Genomic DNA, 27043 nt, shown 5'->3' with positions numbered 1-27043 from the left:
TATTTTGCATTCGCCAGAAAATAATCTTGACATTTTTGAGGTTGTGTACTAAAGTCAGCAGTTCTGGATTTTAAAGAAAAAGAGATTCTCAACATGCTATATATATATATATATATACAGTTTTATAATATAAGCTTTTGGGTATGAATGAATGAGGTAATTAAATTTTGTTGAGTTTAGATGATAATCAAACAATTTATTAAAATTTCATTTAAAAAAAGACAAGTATATGTGTCTATATATATATATATATATATATATATAGTGAAAACATGTATGAACATATGTACATTATTTTGAAATTTCCTTGGAGGACCATAAGATAAACAAAATATGAAATAATTATAGCCTAGATAATATAAATATTAGGTATGAATTGCAATTTATCTTTTAGCATCGTAGGCTAACTTTCTCAGTGAAAAATGCTAACAATAATAAAATCACAAATGGAGATGTAGCTGGATGAACATTTTACATGTCTTAATGTATACAGTCATATACTGTAATACTGTATATAATCATCCAGTCCATGTATATCTATTCAGTATTTATTTTGCACTATTTGTATTGTTTACAACTTACAGAATACTTGACTTGTATGTAGATGTTTTATTTTATTGTTGGTCATTGGTGCTTTTATATATATATTTATATAGTATTTATATATACACCTATTTTTTCACTACTTGTGTACATAACAGTCTTGTCTATTTATTATCTTTATTTGTCCAGCTTTGTTATCATTGTCCCTTGCTGCTATTTCTATTTCTGTGTAAGTACATTGAGATATATATATATATATATATATAAAACCAGAGTCAAATTCCTTTTATGTACAGTATGTACTTGGCAAATAAATCTGATTCATGTTGGACTTTCAGGTAAAATCCTGTATTTGATCAGTTTTTCCAACATAATTTCGGCATCTTTTAGGCTGTGTATAGCGTACAGAAAACTAAGTCCATCAAACAAGAAAGTATGTAAAGTATAATGGTCTGTTAACATGCATTTCATGTCTCTAAATAAAATCATAAATGGCGGACCTCACTGTAAGGCCAGAAGAAAAAAAGAGAGAAAATGGAAAATATTCCAATGTAAAGGGCACTATGGGACTAATGGTGAAAAGGACATTTCAACACCACTTCATGCATCTATGTCTTGAAAACATTGCATTATTATTGAGAGGGATGGAACTTGAAATGCGTAATACAAACCACTATTAGTGAAATTAGAGGTAATTCAGAGCACTAAAATATATAAAAACGCCAAATTAAGGTTAATCTACTGCAGCTAAATGAAGGAGCAGGAAAATATACTCGCTCTTCTGTGACTGCAATAGTTAAATATCTTAGGATAAATTACTCAATGTTGGACATGTCAAAGGTTGATGGAACTAAATTTGAGTGGCACTTGTTAGGAATTGCTGTCAAGACAAAAAAAAAGACAAATGACACTAAATCTGACATAAAATTTTAATATCACTATCTTTTTTAGTAGAGGCAATCTGTTTTGGGGACAATTTAGCCATTTAAAGTACACAAATAAATTAATTTAAAGAGATTGATCAAGGGTGCATATCAATCGCAGCAGCTCAGTCTGTTCAGGAAAACATGTTTTTCCTTGGTGCAAAGGCCGGATGCTGATGCTGCTTCTCGTACATGGTGATGTACGATCTAAGAAGGTCCACAATCGTGTCGGCCTGGAAAAGGAGGAAATGAAAGTCAGATTTACAGAATCATGTGTTCTGCAAGAAATATTTGGACATTAGGAAATTAAATTCAAAAAGGCAGCTGCTGACCTGTGGGGTTTCACAGACGAAGGCGATGCCCCTCACCAGGGTGCCGATGGTCATCTCGAAGTAGCCGCCTTCGCTCTGGTACTCTATGATGCGGCTGAACGGGTGCATGACCAGCAGCTCCTAAAGGTTTACAGTATGATTATAAGATACATTAAGATTGGATGGTTTGTTACCAATAAAGACAAAGCCCGATAGGTTAGCATAAAAATATCATAAACTGACTGTGCGTTCCAATATCAAGACTACCATACTACTTAGTATGCCAGAAAAAAATTTAGTATGTCCCAATGCATAATATGTCAAACACAGTAATCCAAAAATACCAGGATGTCCTACTGTATCCGGTCACATTTTGCAGTATGCATGCCAGCATGCTTTTCTCACTATTCTGACCCACAATCCTCTGTGCAGCGGATATGAGCAAGAGGGTCAAAAAAAGTTCGAGGCACAATGTTATGACGAAGTAGTATGTCCCAATAGTACTGCATGCAACAGTACATACTTTGTAAGGGCAGCTGCCGTGTGTACTAAAAGTATAAAGAAAAAGTATGCGATATGGAACGTACCCGGAGATTAAATGTGATAAAATACTACCACGCAACAAGACAAACATATCCACACTAATAAGGAAGAGGATGCATATTAATATGCATGATTTAAGACTGACCTTTGTACTTGGGTCTATGAAGCTGACACCTTGCTTGCTGACGACGATCAAAATTGCATTTGGGTAGCTAGATTCACACGTTTGCTGCAAAAGTCAAATGAAATCATAATGTGACAAAACAAGTTTCCTCAAAATTGTTGTGTGCAAACGTTGCCGTCACTTCGTCCCGGTGACTCACTTTAGCTTCAAAGAAGGCACAGCCGAAGGTTGGCCAACTGGAAATGCCTCTCAGGAAGGCGACTTTGGCCTCCTGCACCGTGAGGCCGCTCTGCTTGTTGTAGGCGGAGATGATGTGCTGCAAGTAGAACAAAAATCAGGTGGACATCCCTTACCCCCCGACACAGGCCATGTGAAAGCTAGTTCTCTCCTGGTACCTCTCCCAAAGATTTAGGTTTAGGAATTAACATGTCATACATTTTCTGCTCTGCTTCTGTACATTCCTTCCTTTTTACCTTCTTCCAGTCTTCAGGGGACATGATCTTTAACTGGTCAGCAGGAACCAGCTCCCTCAGCATTCTGGGGATCATGACAAACTGCGACCTGTCTGAATCCACTTCTGTTCTGAAGAGCAGCCCACCCAGGTTGGTCATGTCCTCCTTGGTGCAATTGTGGTATCCACGCAGGTACCTAGGCACTTCCTATATGGAGGCAAAAAAGAGGTCACGTGTCATGGCAATTCTGTTGTGACAAAAAGAGTAAAAGCCAGGCGTGTTTTTGTTGAATACCTGTGGGAAATGGAACGTGAGGTCTGCAACCAGGTCTTTCCCCGGGCTCACGTTGAACCAGAGCTTCCTCTTAAAGATCACCAGGTAGGCCATGTTGGCCTGGTTGCCTTGGAAACAAAACCCCCAATTATAAATATGGAGAGTCACTGACTATAAAAACCTGAAGGTGTGAGTATGAAGCATTACCATCTTTCACTTTTTTTCCTTTCTTAGGAGCCTCTGAAGTCTGCCTTAAACTGTCAAAAAAATATTTCTGCTCCTCCAAGCTTATCACCTGAGAATACAAAACAGAATAACATCATTATGTTAAACAGGGGAGAAGCAGGGCCTTGGTTATTCCAGTCAGTATTTGTGCAGATTTTAAATTCACCGGTCTAGAAGAGATCATTGTCGCAGTGTTTTGTTTTTTTTTTACATCAAAATGAGTCACATTATCAATGCAAACCAAACCACTAAATGTCCCCTTAAAGGTGCAGTGTGTAGGTGACATCTAGTGGTGAGGTTGCAGATTGCGACCAATATGTGCCAAGCGTGTAGGAGAACTACAGTGGCCGACGTGAAAACGTTAAATGGCCCTATCTAGTGTTTGCCAGTGTTTGGTTTGTCCGTTCTGGGCTACTTTAGAAAACATGGCGGCCGGCTCCGTGAAGCCCCGGTCCGTATGTAGATATAGGCCGGGTTTCCACCGAAAGAACGTAACCTCCATGAAACCATCAGAAAATAACTTCTCTTTCTCTCATTCACAGCACCATCGGGATGTATCCCTCTTCTAACATTACCGCTCGCCCCCGCGATCTCACTCTCTCTTTTTACTCTCTGTCTTTTTTTTAATGAATCGGGAAGACAGCAGAGACTAACCTTACCTTCAATGTTATCAAACAAAGAGACATGTTCTCCCCTCGTCCTAAAACGGTCCTAAATCAATACTAGAGTACTTTCTCGTTTATGAATGAAGCGGCACACAAGTTGAAGCCATCGAAGCAGCGGCGCTGTGTATGTGTTTTTTACCATTCAACAACGATCATCCCGAAAGTTTTGGTACTTTCAGAAAGTACTAGTCTGTGACCAGGGCGTTTTTCGGGTGTAAAAAGGTCTCATAAAATGTCCCCAGAACCTAATTTAGACCCTGGTCCCTGCAGTCGAAACGCAATGAGTTCCTCAAAAGGTTCTTAGTTCCGGGGTAAAGTTTCTGCAGTGGAAACGGGGCTATAAACGGCTCATTCTAAGCTAACGAAACAACAACGATTCTTATTTTCAGGTGATTATGCACTAAAGAAAACATACGATGTAATTAATGGCTAAAACAAATACTGAACCTTGCTCAGGGTTTTCAGGTACAGGCCATATCCGTCAGCTGAGCTCAGTCTGAGCTGAGAGGCGATGCTGCTGCACAAGCCTTCGATTGTCGTCGTCGATTTCACCTCAATTATCTGCACAAAGGTAAGAACAGTAAGTCTAGAAACTTTCGCTGAAATTCAAATGGACTGTGTAATAATATCTCAATTCATTTGGAAGTCATTTTAGAACCTCATGTTAAAAATACATGCAGGGGAAAATTAGAGGTTAGTTCCGACTTCCTTCCATTAATAAACAGAAAGATGTAATGCCAGTTAATATCAATGTCATGATCAAAGTTTATCACTAAATGACACCTCATATAAGAGTTTAGAGGAGAGGGCTGCTGTGTCTTACATCACTCGTGTCATTTGGGAAGTGGACTTTATGGAAGATCTGGGTGCTGTTCTGTTGGATGGCGTCCACTTCTACCGGATGGGGAGGAAGCTTCCTGGGCTCCTTACTGAGGGGACAAAGCACTCAGATAAATGTATTGCACACGCACACAAATATACACAATATGCACAGTATATTTGGAATGAAGCATGCAATAATCTCTTTATCTCCAGCCTGACCTGCGCATCTCACGCAGCCTCTGCAGGCAGCCGGCAGCCAGCAGGTCTCTGGGCCGCGACTCCAGGAAGCGCACAGTGTGTTGCATCAAACTCGGACTGGGCGGGAACAAGCCCGAACACAGCCACATGAGCTGCCACCCACGCTCCATACTCAACCTGGAGAGAGAGGGAGGGCAAGAAAAATCACAGAGGATTGGATATGTTGGCTCTCGATTACGTGTGAATGCATTAACATACAGAGTGACACACGGAGGGAGCACCTGCTGTTGTTGCTGGTCATCTGTCTCATAATCTGGCAGTAGATCTCATCCTGCAGAGCGTCATGTAGGGTGGCTGGACCAAAGATCTGGTCGGTCAGCTCTATAGGACTGCGAGCATGTTTGATGGGGTAATCGCCCATGTACTTCAGGATAGGTAGCAGCCAAGGTTAAGGATTCACACGGACAGTCATGAAACTAGACTAGGATCTGTAACACATATAGTCTCTTTATGTGTTCTAGACACACTATAAAAAAAAAAGTTATTTTACAGGAAATGTTCTGTATTTCTTCACAGATTTCCCCCCCTTGTTTCCATAAATGTCTGTTTACAGATATTATATGAATTAATATGTATTATTATTACTATTATATTATATTTCAGTGGCAATTTATTGTATTTGCATAGATTTTAAATGTAAATTTACATTAAATATGAGGTAATATTTTACAGATTTTTCCCATTCATGATAATGAAGAAATGAATGTAAAATGACAGAATTCAGTAAGTCATTCAAAGTGTTTTTTTCCTTAAAATTACAGTATTTAAGCATGCGTTTAAAAGTAATTTTGTTTTTTTTAAGGGTAATTATTAATAGTATTTGTACAGATTCAAAGTAATTGACTGAAAATTACAGTAGAAAGACAATTAAAAATATTTTGCGGAAAGTATTTGAATATTTTACAGATATCTCTCTGTGAAGGAGGGCTGGGCGACGGAGAAAATTGGTGCGTTCATAAAGTATTTAGAAAATACAATTTTTGATAACTTGTAATCAGTAATTTGGTTATAATAGTGGCAAATAATAGAACAGCTAGTCTGGTAAGTTCAGAATTACATCACTTTACTTTACTGCAGCCTTTAAAACCAGGAAACGACAACACTTACGCGATATTATATTACGATATCCTAAATCTAAGATGATATCTAGTCTCATATCACAATATTGATATATTGCCCAACCCTACTGTGAAGTAGCATGGGATCATGGGAGTTGTTGTCTTCACCACCACCAGTGGCCACCACTAGCTAGTGCTAGATCTAGCAGGCCTGCTACAGTAACAAGCCTGCAGCTTAAACTAAATTGTGATATTACTGATCTTTTTTTTTTTTTTTTTTTTTTTAAATACTTTTTTTTTTTAAGTTATTTTTTGGGGGCATTTTCCATTTTTATTGAGAGGACAGTGGATAGAGTCTTGGAAAGGGGGGAGAGAGAGAGTGGATGCGGAAAGGGCCACAGGCTGGATTCGAACCCGGGCCGCCGCGGTCAGGACCAAGCCTTGATACATGGACGCCCGCTCTACCAACTGAGCTAACCCAGGCGCCCATATTGCTGATCTTTAATATAAAATGTGTCTATAGATGTATAGATTTTCTCGCTGCTTCATGACACACAGGCTGAGGCTTTTTTTCTCTGAGAAAAGTACCGATAACAGACTGTTCATTAGTTTAAAGGATATCAGTGAAGGCGTTGCAGGCCATGTTGCTGAGGTCAGTGTTGCGGGCCAGGCTCATCATCAGCGGCTGTTTGAGAGGTTCTCTGGAACTCGCCCACAGCTTCTCCCTGCTGACCCCTTTGGACGCACCATGTCGACCGACATCTTTACCTGCAGGCCTGCGACAGCGAGGAAACACTGTGAGCACGTGCTTGCTTCTTAAGTGTTTTTTTTTGCTCTTTGCAATATTTAAAACAACCTGGTATTCATATAAAAGCTTTTTTTTAAAAGTTATGATGATGATATCTGACTTAGTGTTAGATGAATATTCAATATTTGAAAAATAATAATGAAGTGACTCATGTGATATCAATACCTGAAGTTGTCAAGTGCAAACTCTTTTAAAGAGACAGGAGCCACTGTGTCCTCTCTCTGTGTGGTGTTTTGTGTTGTTGAAGGTTTCCGCTGGCCTGGACTGAGCAGTTCCTGATGGGTCAGAAGCAGTTCATTGGTTACACCACATGGGGGGGCTCGTAGGAACCATCATACTCATGGATCCACTGCTACATCCATTCATGTAGACCTGAAACTGTCTGTACATGTGCAGCCCTCTGTAGACTTGAAGAAAGTCAATTACTGTTGGTGTCTATTGTTGTAAATTAGCATATTTGCCTCTTTAGTTTTTGAGACATTGTTAAATTATGTAAATACTAAGAACAGTTGTATTTATAGGCTATATTTACATACCAAACGACCTAACCCAGAGGTCAGTGACCTTTACTATCAAAAGAGCCATTTAAGGCAAAAACAACAAAAAAAAATCTGTCTGGAGCCGCAAAACATTTGATTATTGTGATGAAGGTAACACAGTTTATAGTCTAAGTATATAGTATATAAGTCTAATGCAGTGAGGGCCAAAGTGCAAATGTACGACGGAGTATTAGGGCCACATTGAGGGAAAAAACCCTGAGATTTCCAGAATAAAGTCATAATATTATGAGAAAAAGTTGTAATGTTACGAGAAAAAAGTCATAACTTTACGAGAAAAAAAGAAAATAACACATAAAATGACTACTTTATAATCTCAGATTTATTTTTTTTTCCTCAATGTGGACCTAATACTCCGTCGTACCATAGACCTACAACAATGATAAATAAAAATTAAAATGTAAACAAAAAAACAGTTCCCAATAATTAAAAAAAAAAAATCCACCCCTGACCTAACCGATATCTAAAATCTACATATACTGTCTACACTGATTCACAGTAATGTCCTATTTGTACAGTGTTTATGATGTTTCATTCTGCTGAAATATATACATTTTGCAGCTGTTAACATACAACACACAAACAGTCAGATCCATTCTTCCAGAGAAGTATAACATGTAACGGTAACTCTACCAGCATATCCTCATTGGGCCTCTCTAGAGTCGGCAGGAACTGCATCGTATCCTTGTAGACGGCACCGCTGGCACCGCTCCGCTGGTTGGTTGCGTTGATCCAGTTCTTATCAGGAGAACTTTTTTCATCTTTCTCTAGCTGCAGCAGGTCCCCTCGCTTACAAACCAGGAACGTGGGGTCGTCTGTAAAGAGGGGCCGAGATGGATAAAACAGACTTCATATGTGCAAGTGTGTTTGAGCCTACTATGATACTGTACACGCTGTAGACTCTCACCTATTTTACTGGCATCATGCTGAGCCAGTGCATACACTGAGCGCTGTCTCAGCCCTTCCAGGTTTTTCTCTGTAAGTGCCGCCATGTCCGCAGCTTCCCCACACTTCAGGACATACTCTCCTCTGACTGTGGTCAAATTCACTGACTGACCACTCAAAATACCTTCACTAAACGGGTCATAAATATAGGATACAAACTCAATTAAAATGTTTTGCAAGGGAGTAAATTAAAAACAAAAAAATATTATATTAGTAGAACAAAATGAAAGTTGTCCATACCTGATCATACGCATTTCCTTTACTTCAAGGTAAGGAATCTCAAGGAGCATCTTGTCTCTTCCATCCATGAAGAAGATGCCGTTCCAGTTAACAGCCACAACAAACCAGCATTTGGGCAAAGGAGGTCCTGTGAACAGATGTGGGAATAAAAACATTTCAGAAGCAGGGTTGTAAAGTGGTCTGCCATTTCTCGAAGTGCAGCTGGTAATCAAAGTTCAGTGGGGATGCACACTAAATGAGTAATTTAGAGGATTATAGCAGAGTGTGTGTTACATATTTCACATATTAACAACATTAAATGGTGACTGTCATCTGCAGTAAGCCCAGCTGCAGTAGGAATACGTTCTTTACCCTTTTACAATGTTTAATTCCTTTTAAAATAAACAATAAATCCAAAGCATTTTAGGTCATACAGGCACAAAGACATGTGGAACTAGAATGGCAGAGCGCAGACCCCCTCCAAGGTGCCGAGTACGATTGCCCCCCCCCCCTCCGTTCAGCTTGCGCCATCATCCACATGTGTTTTTGTTTATGTTGAGATCAGCTGTACGTAGCGGAGCATCGTAAAACACTTCATTCAAACTGGACAGAAACAAAATAAAACTCACCTAAACCGTCGTCATTACTCTTTACAACAATCACCAAGTGTGCTTTGGTCGAACTCAACTGTAATTTCACAGAGTTTAATGTGAAAAAACGCTGAATCTATAGTTGTGTGTGTGTTTTACTCTAACTGATTTTACCAATCAGTGACAGTCAAACTCCACTCTGAAAGTTCTTGTACTTTCAGAAAGTACTACCTCACAACCAGGGCCTTTTGGGGGGTAAAATGTCCCCGTAACTTAATTTAGATCCTAATCCCTGTGGTCGAAACGCAATGAGTTCCTCAAAAGGTTCTTAGTTCTGGGGGAAAGTTCCTGTGATGGAAACGGGGCTTAGGTTGACTGACCTGATATCCAAGTCGCTTCATAAAACTTGGAGAAGTGCAGGGGCCATGCGTGTTGGGCGTTGCTGACCAGTTCGCCTTTTACGCTGTCTGTTTTCTGCTTCCCGTTGACATAAGGACCCTGTAGGATCAGGATGTGAGAATTATCCTGAGGTGACTCACCTTTATTGTGCCCGTGTGATAAAGAAATGAAACTGGAGGGTGAATCATCTAGAACACACTGTACCTGTAAGAGTGCTGCGCTGATGAGTTGAATCCACTTTGTCATAGATTTGTTCTCAATAAGTGGCGTGGCGATGCACTCGTCAACCACCGTACGAACGTCGTCTTTGTTGTATGCAGAACCAAACTTGATGTAATAGTGCTTTGCTGCCATCTGGACGTATTCATCCTCCTGAGAGATGCAACACATTTTTATCGGATACAGTTTACACATGTCGGTTTATTGTTTTTTGTTGCGTATTTTGGACTGCACATTGATATGATTTATCAGGCTGCAACAGGAAATTGCATAGGATAGGATATCTACTACAGTATAACGCCGTCATAGTGGATCCCATACTATTGTTGCTGTCTAATGAGCTATATGTTAACAGGGTGAATGTAAAAAATAATAAAAATGTAACATTTCTATCTTTTGCTCTATTCTTTAAACCTGCATTAAAATGCCGTAAACCCACTCACATATCATCACCATGTCAGCAAACAGTCGCTTATGCACATATCTAGCAGGTAGGAGCAACATTAGCATTCATTTAGAGTCGTGTTTCAGGCCACATGACAAATCTAAGTCTAATATTCACTCTCTTTTTTTTGCTCTGTTTTGGTCTCCACCAACTCCTGAGGGAAAAATCTGGCTCATTAGCTGCTAAATGCTCCGCTATGTTCATGCTAGTTGCTAACTCTGGTGCTGGGAAGGTAGTGTACAGTGTGCTGCCTGTTAGTGCTGGAAACTACGCTGATTAGCGCAGTCAGTGGGAGTGAACCAAAACAGTACAGTTGCGGGATGCAAAACCAAAACAATGAACTGAAAGACGCTAAAACGCTCCGTAGAGCTGAGGGGAACCGCAGAGTTCTCCGTGGGTGTTTGACGATAAGCGACTCCTTTCACATTGCACATAGCCATTTGACCCATTGTGAATGTAAAAAATATTGATTATAGCAGCTTTAAGTTTCAAAGTATTAGCAAAACTCATTACACATGGGCCGCTATTTGTAGAGAGTTTTGCCGGCCTTAAAGGTCGGGTCGGTAATGCTGAGAAACTAGCAAGAGTACACTAGATTTTAAAAATGATCCCAGCAGCACTAGCTCCAAAAGTCCCTAAATCTAGAGAGAAAGTTGGTAAGTCTGCAACACCGACACTCCGTTCCTTCAGGCTTCCCTCAAAAGCCACTCCCCCAAAATTAGCATTATGAATGTAAACAACAAACATGGCTATTGTTAGCACTGACAGCTGTCAAGCCAGCAGCTAGTGGAAGACTCCGGTGAGAGAAATGATTGGATGGGCTTATAGAGTACTACAGGAAAGAGTCCTAAAACCCAGAAATGAGTTTACGTTTTAGCTCTTCCGGTTCCCTCGTCTGGGAGTCAATGTTTTTTAGTTAGATGCCTGAAATAATTTGGTTAACACAAGTTTAAGAGATTTTAACGTTTTGTTCTACGACATAAAATGCATCAATAAATACCCCGACTTGTGCTTTTTGAAGCCTTTATGTGTCTTAAAAAAGGCGAGGCTAACAAGTGGCTAAATGAGACTACTAAACGTCATCACACCGACTCGTCCTCCTCTACAGCCTCGTTGTGTATACTCGCGCTCATGCGATCGTGGTGTAGTTCGTTTATATCCAAACGTTAAGTTTTTACTTCTGATGATAACATTCACGCTTCAAAAATCATAAAAGTGGTGTTCATTTGTGGAGATTATCTTGCCGAACAAAACGTGTAAGCATCATAAACGTGTGTTTGTCACAGAGATTATTTTCTGCAATAGTCCAAAACCCAATGGAAAAATCCCATTGGCTTTTTGCAAAGGGAACCAGGGCGATGCTAACTTCCTAATTGGCCTACAAAAATACATCATCCCTGGAGCACTCAATTACAGTCCTGTGACAGCCACAGATACCAGATTTATTTGTCAGGATGTAATGAGAATTTAAACCAATAAAACTAAAATGTGATTGAACAGCACTGCCAACCCTACCTTTAACCAACCTGGTCAACCAGAGACCATATCTGGTGGGATGCTAACCTCAATATCGTTATTTGTTCCTAGTGTGACATCACACCACGGGGCAGATATTTTTAGTCTGGTAAATCACTGCTACTTCACCATATAAAAAGTTTTATGCTTTTTCAATATTAAATTAACATCTATGACAGACAGAAATCCACCCCGTGACCAGACAAATATTGGCTTCTGTCTTTTATCTTCACATCAGGAATAAAGTTATAATAAGTATGTATAAGTAAACAAAGTCGTCTCACTCCCGAGCCTCACCTTGTCAGTGGTGTACTCTCCCATCTTGATTCCCTTGATGACCTGTCTGTAGATTAGATCCGTGCTGATCGGGTCTACTGAGCAGTCGTGCCAGGGGGTGAACACCTCCTTGCGGATGGAGAGCTTCCAGGGGGCGTCCTTCTCCTGCCGGCCCTGCCTCCTCGTCTCCTGCTCGCACTGAGACACTGAGTCCAACACATGCTTCCCACAGCTGCCCAGAGACCACATCTGGAGACCAAACACCAGCAAGGTTAGAGCGAGTGTGGTTCTCTACAATCACTATTGATTAAACAATATGAAGTATTCACAGTATATTTATGCATATAGAGGTGGGGAAGGTCTGAATGGATATGACGAGACAAGAAAGGAAGTAAAGCCCACCTTGTCATAAAAACTGATATACAGGGAGAATCCATATGTGTCAGTAAGATCGATCTTGTCAGCCACAGCTTGACAGACTTCAGCAGAGGTGGAGACCGAGTCCAGCTGTAAACTGACAGTGCGGCCGTCCAGTAGAGACACAGTCACATCTATGGGCTCCTTGGATTTTGCGGCCTGTCAGTAGGGAGAAGGAAGATGAAACTGGATCCAATAATTAGGATTTCATAGCTGACTGATCAAGAAAATCTTTTGTTTCCAACAATAAACCTGGTCAAGATGTCAAAAGAAGATGCAGACAAAAAAAAAAGTCACCATAACTACAAGAGAAAAATGTGATTCAGTGTTTCTACCTGGAGCTCAATCCAACAGGGCAACTCTTTTCTTTCTCTGTTGAGTACTATACGACGCAGGCGCTCAGTGCAGTATTCTCCATAACCGCTTGGCCCTTTGCGGACAAAACTCTCCAAATACTGTGGGACAGAGTAGAATAAGAACAGGGTAAATAAAATATACTGCCAAATGTTTGACTGTTGCATTAAAAATACATAAAGTTCAGGTTGCAGCAGATGATGAGAATATAGAGTAAAGGTGTCCATTATCGCCATATTCTACTTAAGCTTTTTTTTTTTTCAGTTTTTCCCCAGTAATCTGGTTGTAACTCTTTATCTACATTTTACGATGTTTATCCAGTGTTTTTGATCTTATCTTATTTTACTGCTTTGTTCATATCAACACAGCCGGTGGGCGTAATCTGTTTTTTATGGTTCTTCATATATATATATACTGTATATATATATTAATTTATTAATTTTTAACTAATAGATATCACCATGAAACTTCCCCGGTTGATTACTTACATTAAGTATTTTTATATTACAAGTTCTCCCAAACAATTATGCTTAAATATGCAAATTAGGTATTACTTAGAGTCAAAGGTTTTTAAAGAGGGATTTTTTTTTGTTAACAGCCATGAAAACAAATCCATTTTCGCCATGTTTTTAGGAATAAAATGTTCTATAAATCAGGCTATGAAGGATGTATGAACAAACCTCTCTGTAACAACATTCAGAATATAGATAGGAATGAAACTGGAAAGTTTGGGGGATGTAAGAGCTGCTGAAGTGGAGATTTCTGGCTCAGAATATGAGAAGAACCTCATTTGAGAAAACGGCCTCTCAAGATATGTATTGTAAAATTCCATACATTTTGGAAACACTACAGGGGAACAGGGTCAAATAAATAAATATCAATGAAACTTCCCCAGTTGATTACTTACATTAAGACAATTATTTTTTGTATTACAAGTTTTCTGAAATGTTATGTTTAAATATGCAAATGAGGCATTATCTAATGCTAACTTATGATGAATTTAGGAGAAATCTACGCATAGTAAAATAAACACATAAATGTGTATTTTGTTTTCTTTCCACTAGTCTGAAAGAAGACATGTTATGGACACAAAATAGCCGACCGGTGCATGAAAAATTATGTTTTTCCCTTAAAATGACACCATGCAATAAACAAGAAAACAAGTACTTTAATAACAAGCTGCTGCATCACTGAATGACTTGCTGCAGACTGACCTCCATGAAGAGGTCTGTGGGGGGGAAGATCCCAAGACAGATGGAGAGAAGGCTCCAGCCTTGCATACGGCTCCTCCTGTTCTTATTGTTCACCAGCTGCTTACAGATCTGGCAGTAAATCTCATCCCTGCACAGGCAGAGAAACGTGAACGATAAACAAGACAGATACAGTTTAAGAAGAACTGAATAATGAGTGCAACAGGATTTACGAGAACCTCCAGGAGGTGGTTATAAAATGTTAACGATGGAAGGAAAAGAAACAGATTGGAATAATATGATTCTGATGTTATGAGGCTGCACAATGTCTCTCCGTTGTATCTGGACGTTATCATGTCAACAATGATCCCATTTTTTTACCTTATGTCTCGTCTCCATAGAGCGTATCCGATGATAATGTGTAGTTTTTCCACAGATGTAAGTGGCCGATCCATCGTCGGACCCTCTCCAACCAGGATGTCCTCGTCCTCTGTCATGTCTTCTGGCTGGTAAAGATGACAAGAAAAAGAACAAATTAGCGTACAACGCACTTAATGAATCAACACAGAAATAATAAGTGAGTGATGAATATCGTAGCAACATTCGTGCTGACCTCCTCAAGAATGACAGAAGCTTTTCTCATTCCACCTCCGAGCTTTTTCTTGTTCTTCCTCATTATTTTCTATTCAGAAAAGATAATAAGAGGGAAGACTGATGACTGATGTTTGACATTCAAGCTGATCCTCTATGTGATCATTTGTTTGTAATATGTTACCTGGTCCCATCCCACCAGGCTGCTCAGCCTCCTGCCCTGCCTACGAGGCGGATGACGCGAGATGGTGCTGGACGCTAGAGACATGGCGTCCACAGATTTTGGCTCTGGCATGTCCTCCATGTAACGCAGTATAATCCACCATATAGTCAGACATGCCTGGAGGGAGAATGAGAAGACAAACTGGGAGTGAGCTTTTGGCAAAAGGTGGAAATCTTTGAAGTTGACAGTAAGCCTCTCTGTCCACTCACCAGTACATCGCCCTCGTCATCGTGGGGCAGGAGAGGCTGCTTGAGTCTCTGGTTGATGTGCGTGTGGCCGTGGTTGCTCTGGAAGTGAAGGATGCTGAACTTGAAGAATGAAAACTCATCGCTTCCGTCTTCAAACTCGTCGTCCTCCTCCTCCTCCTCTTCCTCGTCCAGCGATGGGGTGGGGGTTGCAGAGATTGAGGCTGGGGCGATGATTTCCGGCTCTGAGGTCTCGACTGAGGTTTCCTCCTCCGGCTCTGGCATGTTCCTCCTCTTCTTAACAGTGAAAATAGAATTAATATCAAAGGTTCAGGCAGTAAATTCATTATATATGATAAAAAGGTAAAACATTTATTAATGTCACATAAACAGATTACACAACTGAAATATCAGCAGACCTCAAATTTATCTGATTGTGGTGCTTTCTGTTCTACCACTTCCACAGGAGGTGTGGGCTGGAGGTCATACGAGTGGTCCTCAGGAGGCGTGGGCTGGAGGTCATACGAGTGGTCCTCAGGAGGCGTGGGCTGGGGGTCATACGAGTGGTCCTCAGGAGGCGTGGGCTGGAGGTCATACGAGTCGTCCTTTGAATCCTTTTCAACGATTGGCTCAGGCTCCTCGTCAGCTCGCCGTGATATGGCGATAGCTTGCAGTCGCCGCTTTAACTCCGAAGCAATCTGCGCGTCCTTCTCTCTCTCCAGGCGTAAAAGTGCGGCCTGTGAGGGGGGTTGGGTGGGGAGAGGTTGGAGAAAGAGGCGGTGAAAAGGTGTTTGAATACAACAAACCTATTTCTTTACATTCATGATGTTATTTCTAGTTTACCTCATCCTTCATCTTTTGAGCTTTTCTTCTGGCCAGGACTCCTCTTCTGTAAGCCTGCAGCAGTATGACTGCCTCTCTCTTCTGCTTACAGTCTTTCCTCGCCCGGTAGCCTCGGACCTACAGTTTACCAGAAATCATTAATTATCTTATTAAATAATTAATTAATATACTTATTAATACTTACAAGTACTAGTAAGTTCATTAATGTCTTTGTGTTGCAAATGGACCTCATGAGAGGTATTTTTGCTTCTCTGTAATAATAATACTACTAATAATAATAATAATAATAATAATAATAATAATAGGAATGGAATCAAAATACATTTAACATATAAAAATTGTAAAATAGACTTCCATTCCTCAAAATAAAATGGTAAAATGTATTTTAATAAATTCCACAATATTACTTAAATAACTAAACTGAATAATTACATAAATTAGATATCTAAAATGCATTCCCAATGCACTGTAATATATTTAAAATATATGGAAATTATAAATTTTAAAATAAACAAAAAATATATCAAAATATATAAAGGACAAAATTGTTATATATACATATTTAAACAGTATAATTTTGTTTATTTTAAAGTGTATAATTTCACTATATTTTAAATATAGTATAGTGTATTGGGAATGCATTTTATATATCTAATTAATTAATTAATTAATTTTAATTATTTAAATATTTACAATGAAAACTGAATAAAGCTAATCTCCAGTATCTCCAGTACGTGCCTGTCTCTGAATGGTGAGTGCTGCAACTTGCTGTCTTTTGTACTGTGACCGCAGCTTTCGACTGCGGATCTTTGATACCAGTCGCTCAAAGCCTTGCTGGAGCTGGTTGGAGCAGGAGGAGTGAATGGAAAAAAAAGGACAAGGTCAGTGGACTTGAGATAAGTTACAGCGAACGTCAAGGAGAGATCATGATGTCAGCTACTGTACGAGCTCTATAAAGTTCTATTAATGGTTATTAAGCATCAGACCTTTCTTCGCATTAGCTCCCGTCTATAAGCTCTCCAGTTCTTCTGCAACACCACAGCTGCCCTCCGCTTCTTCAGGAAACACTTTCTGCAAAATGAGGAAAAGTAAATTAAATCATCACCCAATGTCTTTTTTTACCACACCCTATTTGATTTGATCACGTATATTAATAAAATAACACTATCCCTAGCTACAGTATAGTTATACAGTGACCTGTTGAGATAAACAAAGATAATGTACCCACGACCTAATTCAACCTCTATGTGAATTCCCCTTTTACACTTCTTAGAAGCTGCACCTGTCTTTGTGTCCCAGCATGACCCTCTGGATCACCACAGCTACGCTGCTGAGTTGCTGTTCCCTCAGTCGTTCCAGGACGGCATCATGGGCATCCTGAAGTAAAGTGAGAAAAAAAGACACATTTCTGCTTTCTGATCTGTCCAGAAAATCCTTGAAATCAGATGCAATAATGTTCATCTAAAGCTTACAACAAAAAGCAACAACATCAAGTCAACTGCAGCACACAGTAATGAGTGAACAGTGTACAAATCACCTAAAAGAGGAAGTAATGTCAACTCTCAACACTTTACCAGTTAATACGGTTACTGTTAATCTGCAGTGATGTTCTACTGTGTCGAAACAATTGAGAAAAGCATTGGTACAACAAGGTTTGAATGATAATCCTCACCCTCAGGAAGATCTTGGTCCTGCCTATTTTCCACTCGTCCTCTCCTTCAATCACTGTCTTGCAGATGGCTTCACAACAGGCAGCAGCTGTTTCCTGGAGAGACAATAAAGATACTGAAGAGACACTAATGACGGCCCCAATTCCTCCGGGGGGGAAAGACGATAAAGAAAGTAAACCATCTTTGTGGCCACCATAATGACATGTAAAGCAATAACATTTTAGATTTCACACAAAATATGACACCGATTTTATGAAATCATCGAACAGGACTACATCTCGACTAACAGTTTTGGGGTCACAGACGGTCGTCTTCAGGAGCACCCTGTAGCGCTTCAGGAATTCCACGAACGTGTGGCGAATTGGGTATCCCAGCTTCCGGATGCGGATGGTGTCCATCATGCCGGAGTATCTCAGCTGACGCATGCACAGCTCTCTGTCAAACGCCTGGAGGAGAGCACATTAAAGTGGTTGTGAATATTCTGGGCCCGAGTAGCATCTTTATCTTCTTTCTTCACAGCAACAGGGATATTACTTCGTCCACTGTTTTGTTTGCATTATTATTATTGTGATATTACTTTTAGGCAAGAAAAAGTAACGTACATAGGCTCCTCACACAATGACAATATGACAGGTATAATGTTTACCATGTTCACCATCCTAGTTTAGCGTGTTAGCATGCTCATATTTGGTAATTAGCACTAAATGCAACGGCGACTGGAAATGTCATTAGTTTTGCAGGTATTTGATAACATGTCAAACAAATGCACAAATAGAAATGTTGACCAGATTGAGACGAAAAGATATGTCACCAAAGCTATTATAATTCATCCTGAGAGGGACATTAATGTGTGTACCAAATTTCATGGCAATCCATCCAACAGTTGTTGTGACATTTCCCACAAAATGACAAATGTCAACTTCATATTGGCACTAGAGGAAAGGTCAGGGGACCACTAAATTCTTTAGGATTTACTCGTCTAGGAACCATGAATGCCGGTACAGAATTGTGTGCCAATCCATCAAGTAGATGTTAGATATTTTACAGGATAAGTGGCACAATAAGAAAACTCAGGGGATTGCCATCGCAGTAGTCGTAGGAGGAGGAGACATCCTCTGGGCACCATGAATCCGTATAAAAATGCATGGCAATCCATCCAGTAGTTGTTTCGAGACTGGACCAAAGTGGTGGACCGACAGACCGGCACTGCTTTGGTTGAAAAAAATAATGAAGGAAGATAAATTGTACTAATTTAAAAAGGCGAGGAAAGCTTCCCAGTTCCTACTAAAACATTGCTTATTATCAGGTTGTATTATCCAGGAAATTTGCTCAGTTGCGTTATAGCACAAAACAGGAAGAGGACGTTGTTTATCCAGTGCAAGAGCAGATGGTAGCTGGGATGAAAGGGAAATTAATTTTATCCTCTTCAGTTAAAGCTGCAGTCGGTAACTTTTGAGCAAATATGATGATACGGTTATGTTGATCAACCATTGAGTGTAACTGTGGCTGTAGTTGCTCTTGTGTCAGTCACCTTAGACTGCTTTTCATTGTTGGGTTTGAAGCAGCGGATGAAGAAAGGCTGGCAGGCGGACAGGGCCTTCATGAGGGAGTCCAGAGACTGACGGAACTGAGCGCTCAGCGTCGCCACTTGTTTACGGGTGTCAGTCTGGGCCTGCACGGATGATAGAGAGGAGACTAAAATCATGATGCCAAGTCAGCAGTGGCAACTGTCACAGCGACATCATGTCCACTGCATCCCACTGTACATCTCAAATACATGTCCATCAAAACAAGTGAATTACATTATATATATAGCAATATGATGAGGTTATACTTTCATACCCGTATGGAGTTCTTAGGTGTCATGATGACCTTCTTGTTGTTACCAATCTTCACACCGTTGGTTGAAAGCTCATTCTCAAATATCTGATGGAGCAGCTTATTGGTGGTCGTTTCAACCATCTTGATTATGTCATGACTGACGGCATCTCTGTTCTTTTCCAAGAAACCTTGACAAAGAAAAAAAAAACATTACTGAGCACCTCAGAGCAGGCATTTAGTCTTTAGTTGGACTTTTCTTTTTGCTTTTGTACCTGTGGAATCGTAGTGAACCACGCCTGCAAAGTGGCGAATCCCAAAGTCTGTGTCGCGCTCACTTTTGGAGCCGATGTAGCGCTTGTTCCCATTGTGTTGCTGGTTCATCTTGTTCAGCATAGTGAAGTCTGAGCCCTGTGACACACCGAGCAGAACTTTGAATTAAAAACAAGCAGAAATATTTTACTGAACTGGCAGATTTTACAGTAAAAGTTTAAAGAGGACCTATTATGCTTAATTTTAGGTGCATACTTGTATTTTGGGTTTCTACTAGAACATGTTAACGTGCTTTAATGTTCGAAAAACGATTTACTTTTCTCATACCGGCTGTGCTGCAGCACCTCTTTTCACCCTCTGTCTGAAACGCTCTGTTTGACCTCCTGCCCCGCCCTGCCATAAAGCCCAGTCTGCTCTGATTGGTCAGCTGGCCCACTCGGTCGTGATTGGTCAAACGAACCAAACTCTTCGGACTTCGCTCCAGCTCCATTCTAACTAGCTTTGTTTGAGGGCGTGCCAAACTAGCGGATAGGCAGGTAAATGTGTTACTTGGTGACATCACCACGTTACGTAAGAAAAGGTGGGACTTCAGGAGCAGTGTTTCTGCAGGGTAAGGTAACTCCCTTTGGCCTGGACTTTGTAACTTTGCAGACCTTTTACATGCACAAAACTACATAACACACCAAAGGAAAGGGAAAAAGCACAAAAGCATAATAGGTCCTCTTTAAATAATATTTGTTGTGTGGATTGATTAAAAAGCAACGCAGTCTAGCACCACCACCACCTTTGGAAAATGGCTTTCTTCATCGATCAGAGCCAGCAGGTTGCAGGGTTTCACAGCCAGGACGTCCAGGATCTTCTGATTGTCACTGAATTTGATGTTATTCCACACAATGTCCTCTTTCGTGTACTCCTTCTGCTCCAGTTTGAAGATGTGGCCCACAAAGAACTGCTGCAGCTTCTCGTTGGCAAAATTAATGCACAGCTGCTCGAAGCTGCGAAGGGACAGGGTGACATTAAAGCTGCAGTCGGTAACTTTGAGCAAATACTCTCAGGATATAATAATCGTTTTATAAAAATAACTTTTCATTCTTCAGCTTCAAGTTTGAAGTAACCGTAGAGTCGTGCTACGCCCAGCCTTTGTAGAAATGTCCTGACCTGTTTGTGGTGAAGTTCTCAAAGCCGAAGATGTCGAGCAGGCCGATGGACAGGAAGGAGGATTTGGGGCTTTTGGTCAACGTCTTATAGATGACACTGTTGATTTTCCCAACGATCCATATGAACAGCTTATTGTAGATCGCCTGAGAGATTGGCCACAAATTACAAGTTAAATCAGATCTTCTGAGCATGAGTGATCAGTCCAACTAAACTGAGGAATATTAAGCACTGAAATGTACTTGTGACTGGATGGTTGTCTGTTCAAATCCCTGTATCCCCCCTCTACATTCAACTGCTGTAAGCTCTGCTTGCATCCTCCTCTTTTAAACTGTATGAATGTTGCTAAAAGAAATTGCAATTATTCTCTCTGCAATCAAAGGTTACAATGACCTCATGCTGTTTAATGAAGACACTTCCTTATAAAATGTAGTGCGCAACATTTATAGGGTGTGTTCCTTTCTTTTTTATCCAGCGTCAGGATCCAATAAGGAAGTACACGACATTCTGCTTTACCGTCACCGGGTCAGCTTCATTACCTTGACGAAGGCATCTCTACAGTCAGAGGCCTGTTCGCAGCTGAGGGGTTTGGTCACCCGCTCTGTGTTGGTCATAAAGGAGCGATTGGTCAAACTCTCCGCCAGGGAAGACTTGTGGACCTGAAGAAAAACAGACGAGGACTTCATCATTTAATGCTGAAGGATGATGATGACCCGTTAATGGTGCGACAGGTTCACTCAATCTCCTGTTCGCAACACGGTGTGAAACGTACAGAATCACGTTCAGTGTCACTAGACGTGAAAGTGCTTACCTCCAGTATTGATGCTGCGATGCTGAAGTGCTCCGACTTGCTGACATCACTGGTTTCCAAGTTATTTTGTGTGTTGGCTGGTGGGAACACGAGATCGAATGTAACAACAACAACAACACCAACAATAGCAGCTCATAAGGAAGGCGAGGTTACATCTAATGGTGGAATGTAACTCTACTTATACTCCATCACATATTAGAGGAAGTTTTGTACTTTTGCTCTGCTACATTTATTTAAAAGGTGAACTAATGCAATAAACTGTTGCAAATGGGAAAAGAAGTTGCCCTTTTAAATGCCTGATTAAACCCAGTATTCTTCAATTCAATTTGTGAATCCAGTTATTTATTTCTCTCTTTAAAATGCATTTTTAAATAGACTTTTAAATTCCATTATTTATTAATGAATTCATTAATATATTTTTAAATGATGTACTTATTGACTGTTTTATGGTGTTTTTTTGTAAAAATCCCTTTTTAAATTTGAACTATTTATTGATGGATTTATATTTAATTTTTAAATTATTTTTTTATAATTTTTCTTTTTATTCAAGATTCAAAATTCACAAGTTTTATTTGCCATTTGCACCTAAGTACACTGGAATTCTGAGCAGTTTACACCGAGTCAGCTTTAAGAAAAGAAAAGGTAGAAAAGGCACAAGGTAATTACAGTACAAAATAAGTAGCACATTCAACTCAACACAATAAATAAATATATTATTAAAACATAAAGCACCCTCAGTGCCCATTCAAATGTCAAATAATTAAATAATTTGAAATTTTGTCCATTTATTCATAGATTAATAAATTAAACACATTTATTAATGCCTATTTTATTGTACAATTAGTCATTAATCAATTAAATGCTCTAATTCTATTTACGTGGCTCTTGTGGTCCTCCATAGTAATCAGCCCAATCTGGCAACACTGATTAAAGTTAGGAGTATAGTTGTGTTATCATCTTGAATGCATGCACCCTCTGTTTTATCATCGTTTTTTAAATTCCTGACATCAAATATAATGTGTATTTTAAAAGAAAAAACTACAATAATCAAAAAGGCGTACACTCACCCTTGAAGCAGACGTTCCCTAGGTGTAATATGGCCGCCAGCAGCTTGAGGATTTCGTGACACTGGCTCTCCGAGAAGGTCAGGATCTTCATCGCAGAGAGAATACGCTTGTAGTCTTTAGCGTCGTCCCTGCCTTCACACACGATACTGCCGCCCTGCAGCACACGAGAGGGAAGAGTTTGGATTATGTATGTAGGCAGACAGTGTGTCATATGTTTTGGTTGAGGTGGCAAAATGAGCTGCAGGTAGCTGTTGTAATACCTTAGAAAGGAATTTGTACTCCTTAGCATCTCCGAGGCTCAAAGTTTTCTTCTGCTCGGCCGTGATTCCTGCCAGCATGCAGTAAAACACGTGGTAGTTTCTCTCCTCCAGGGCCTGAGGTTGTGGAGGAAAAAAAATATTATTGCTACATAAAGATGAACTAAAGGTGTCACTTTTCTGTCAAATGGGTGTGAATGAACACAGTCAAATGAGCTAGTGACGTTTCACATGGCTTTGTGTGTTTTTTACTCCTCAGTACAGTGAGAGAGAGAGAGAGATAACGGGCAACATGGAATAATCTACTTTCTCCGGAGGTCACTGAGAGCTCGTTGCCCCGTGATAACAGCATGTTTATCTAACCAGCCCTGCTTTTATAGGTCTACAGCTTAAAACTGCCCTTTAAAGAGATTAGAAGAGCGAGTAGGTGTTTGGCCAGAGCTAACTCACCTGATGGCAGACACGAGACTTCTCCAGAAGATACTGCTCCACGCGAGCACCTTTGATCACTCCCTCCTTACTGAAGAAGATCTCCAAATATTTCCCAAAGCGACTGGAGTTGTCGTTGCGGATTGTTTTTGCATTTCCAAATGCTGTGTTGGACAAAACAGAAACATTGGAGAGCAATTATAGTTTTTCACTCTTTCTGTATGCTTCAACAGACAGTCGTTGCTTGTAGTGATGCACCGATACCGGATCGGATATCTGGCTGATACTGACTGAAATAGCTGGATCGGGTATCGGTGAAAATTGGGCCGATCTATTCAATTCAATACTATATACATTATATACTGGAATTTTAATTCCTGTTTAAGTTTGAGAAGTAAGAGAATATATTAAAAAGCCTTTATTGTAGCGGCTAAATCATTAAAAAAGCCAACATGTTTCGATTACTGTAGGTCTTCGTCAGGGCTTAAAACAAACAGAGAAAGCGGGATGTGACCTCACCTACTGTATATGGAATCAACAACCAATTCCCGAAGCCGGATCTTGATCCAGATCGCCACCAAAATCGAATGGATTGTTCATTGTGCCACACCCCACCCCTCCAAAAAATGTAATTCAAATCCATCGTGGACTTTTGGAATAATCCTCCAAACGGACAAACCAACAAACAAACCAACCAATAAACCAACGCCAGTGAAAACATAACCTCCTTCCTAGACCTTTGGCCTTGGCAGAGGTAATAACAATTCAGTAAATGTATATCTATGTATTTATCTGGTGGGAAAGTAATGTTTAAATCAAGGCTGATGTTGCCTTACACATAAAAGTATAATCCCAGTCACTTCCACACAGTGAGGCATACAGCTTATTAACTAAACACTGGTATCGGATCGGTACTCGGTATCGACCGATACCCAAAGCCCAGGTATCGCTATCGGGACTGAAGAAGTCGGATCGGTGCATCCCTCGTTGCTTGTCTACTGAGTTTGACTACATGTCTCCGTGTTTGTGAAATACAGTTGTGCTGACGTAGTACCTTCTAGTATCGGGTTCGACTCCAGGATCTGCTGTTCGATCTGCTGTTCAGAGAGCTCCCCGCTGACTGCTGCCAAGTACTGCAGGATCAGCTTAGTGCTCTCTGTCTTCCCCGCACCTGATTCCCCACTGAGGAAAAATAAATAGTGATCAAAACCTGACAACACTTCTTCTATTCAATCGGCAACAGCTAACCAGGCGAGTGATTCGCTCTGACCTGATGATGCAGCACTGGTTCCTGAGATGGCGCATCATGTTACAGTAGCAGGCTTCAGCGATGGCGAAGATGTGCGGAGGGAGTTCCCCCAGCTTACGACCGTGGTACAACTTCACCTGAAGGACAACAGGATACACACAGCATGAAACACATCACCGTAATTTATGATAAAGGCATTCAACGTTCAATGATTAAAGGGATCTGCAGCTGTAGTATGAACATTAATGCCAGTCTCACCTGGTCACCTGAGTATAGAGGGTAATCCTGGTACGGGTTCACTGCCACCAGCACAGAGCCTGTGTAGGTCTGCAATCAGAAAATATATAGGACGGTTCATTCGGTTTTTATTTACCCAGGTTATGAGACACCAGATTTTCGTTGCCACCACAATACAAAGGAGATGAATGTTTGTTTGAGATGCTCAAAGCATTGAAAAATGATTTTTCTGTCTTCCCAGAAAATGTCCCAGGTGCTCAGGATGATCCACAGACCTGCTTTAAAGCTAGAGTGAGGATACTGGCGTCATGTGAAGCTAGAAAACCTGAATCCATTGGTACCAACTAGCTTGTTGGGAAGGAGTTTCAATAACGCTCCAGACTTACGCTAAATTTTAGCGAGGAAAATCTGTCATGGCCGTTTTCAAAAGGGTCCCTTGACCTCTGACCTCAAGATATGTGAATGAAAATGGGTTCTCTGGGTACCCACGAGTCTCCCCTTTACAGACATGCACACTTTATCATAATCACATGCAGTTTGGGGCAAGTCATAGTCAAGTCAGCACACTGACACACTGACAGCTGTTGTTGCCTGTTGGGCTGCAGTTTGCCATGTAATGATTTGAGCATATTTTAAAAAAAATATTTACTATTGTTTTGTGTGTAATTAATTTTCAATAATAAATATATACATATATTTGCATAAAGCAAGCATATTTGCCCACTCCCATGTTGATAAGAGTGTTAAATACTTGACAAATCTCCTTTAAGGTACATTTTGAATAAATAAAAAAATGTGATTAAATATTTTAATCGATTGACAGCCCTACAAATAATATTCCATTCACTTATTGTACAGCTGCAGAAATCTATGAGGCCAATAACTCAAATCCTCATGAAAAAAACAACATATCTGCATGGCTAAATAATAACCTACCACCAAGGGCAAGTTGGGAAAACATTTGAGTGAACCAGCCCTTTCAAAATAAATGTAACAAATAGCATGAGCTCGTTTTCAACGCGAAAAATCACCTAATTTAGAAAATGTACTTCAATCTAGTGTGTATTTCTACACTTCTCAGTAATCAAGCCTAAGTCAAGAAACATTTTTAGGTGAATCTGCACTTTGCAAAAGTCAAATTCATCCCCCCCGGCCTCCCCGGTGGCAGCTTGTTCACTTTCAAAAGTACACCACAGTTTGTGCCTTACGTAGATGAGGCCTTGTTTGTGTCGGAGCAGCAGGTTCCTGAGGAGGCCGGCCTCGGTCATGTCCCCCAGTTTGATCATGTCGGCCACACCCTCCACCGATGTGGGGTGCATGATCCTGAGAGACGCTTCCTGCTCCTGGGACAGACTCTGCTCCTGTAAGGAAGAAAGACATAAAAAGGTGGATCCCAGGCTGAAAACGTTTTTTAATTTTTTTTAATGACAGCTTTATGTGACACTTACAACATATTAATTTAGCTAGGGTGTTGTTTACCTTTCCGTCATCGTCCACCAGCAACCGCTGACCAGATGGTGCGACTTTGACCCTCGCTCCGATGGGTACTCCGATGGCCGAGTCCACCCAGACCCACTCCCCCTTTGAAAATACAGATCAAAATAAATGTTAATAAATCCACTTTTTGTGTTTTAATGTCCTTCAGAACACAGAATTTATGATGGGGCTTCCTTTATCAGTTTATTTCCTTGAATGAATGACTGCAGGTCCAGGAACAAGTCATATAGTGCTTTCTGGGAAGCAGCGTTCTTATCAATAAAGTCCATAACGAAATGTTTCAGCCTTACCTTTCTCAGCATCACCAGTTCAAGACGTTCCTACTCCCTACACAAAGAAATCAATATGATGAGTTTCACAGAAAAGGCAAAAGTGATTCCATCAAATCACGTTCAGCTTCACTTTTAGCTCATCAGCATTAAAGACAACTTGAACTAAACAGTATTCATTACAAAAACAGATAACAGAATGACAAAGCATGTAATGTAACATACACAAAACAATTCAGAGGTCTACCCAACAGTCCTGAACTTCATGAATTGCCACTCTTCCAGGCTGCCGTGGAGCTGCTGTTTGTCTCTTGAATCCGTTTCAATATGAAGAAGGA

General features: G+C 40.4%; 1 protein-coding gene across 2 annotated transcripts; it reads right to left on the bottom strand.

Moving 5' to 3' along the window:
* Window positions 1-1460: 1460 nt before the first annotated feature.
* Window positions 1461-27043, bottom strand: LOC119497833 (unconventional myosin-VIIb-like). 2 transcript variants are annotated; one of them, XM_037786240.1, is made up of 50 exons: window positions 26931-27043; window positions 26727-26763; window positions 26419-26520; window positions 26148-26300; window positions 24961-25029; window positions 24724-24839; window positions 24508-24635; window positions 23475-23617; window positions 23028-23141; window positions 22768-22921; window positions 21701-21777; window positions 21429-21548; window positions 20893-21035; window positions 20519-20729; window positions 19737-19872; window positions 19486-19652; window positions 19175-19315; window positions 17931-18089; window positions 17646-17738; window positions 17256-17350; window positions 16960-17044; window positions 16712-16813; window positions 15974-16090; window positions 15550-15867; window positions 15155-15427; window positions 14907-15062; window positions 14745-14813; window positions 14513-14637; window positions 14156-14282; window positions 12923-13042; window positions 12573-12746; window positions 12192-12419; window positions 9920-10087; window positions 9697-9814; window positions 8748-8874; window positions 8470-8636; window positions 8196-8377; window positions 7171-7280; window positions 6819-6973; window positions 5361-5514; window positions 5101-5256; window positions 4883-4988; window positions 4507-4620; window positions 3377-3464; window positions 3191-3297; window positions 2918-3103; window positions 2644-2760; window positions 2466-2549; window positions 1799-1918; window positions 1461-1699 (listed from the first exon to the last, which is right to left on the bottom strand). In XM_037786240.1, the coding sequence occupies exons 2-50, from the start codon at window positions 26736-26738 to the stop codon at window positions 1601-1603; spliced, it is 6585 nt and encodes a 2194-aa protein (XP_037642168.1). In that variant the 5' UTR covers window positions 26739-26763; window positions 26931-27043; the 3' UTR covers window positions 1461-1600. The 2 variants fall into 2 exon arrangements, with proteins under 2 accessions (XP_037642168.1, XP_037642169.1); XM_037786241.1 differs by having other exon boundaries at window positions 15155-15424.

This window comes from Sebastes umbrosus, chromosome 12 (assembly GCF_015220745.1).
Source record: "Sebastes umbrosus isolate fSebUmb1 chromosome 12, fSebUmb1.pri, whole genome shotgun sequence".
NCBI lineage: Eukaryota > Metazoa > Chordata > Actinopteri > Perciformes > Sebastidae > Sebastes > Sebastes umbrosus.
This window is presented reverse-complemented; position numbering and strand designations above follow the sequence as displayed.

What these genes read in the sequence shown, in the direction of transcription:
- LOC119497833 (XM_037786240.1), bottom strand. An exon ending in GTCGAACCCGATACTAGAAG is followed by an intron (nt 23,618 to 24,507) that starts GTACTACGTCAG and finishes TGTCCAACACAG; the next exon opens with CATTTGGAAATGCAAAAACA. An exon ending in AAGAAAGCCATTTTCCAAAG is followed by an intron (nt 19,873 to 20,518) that starts GTGGTGGTGGTG and finishes GGTGTGTCACAG; the next exon opens with GGCTCAGACTTCACTATGCT.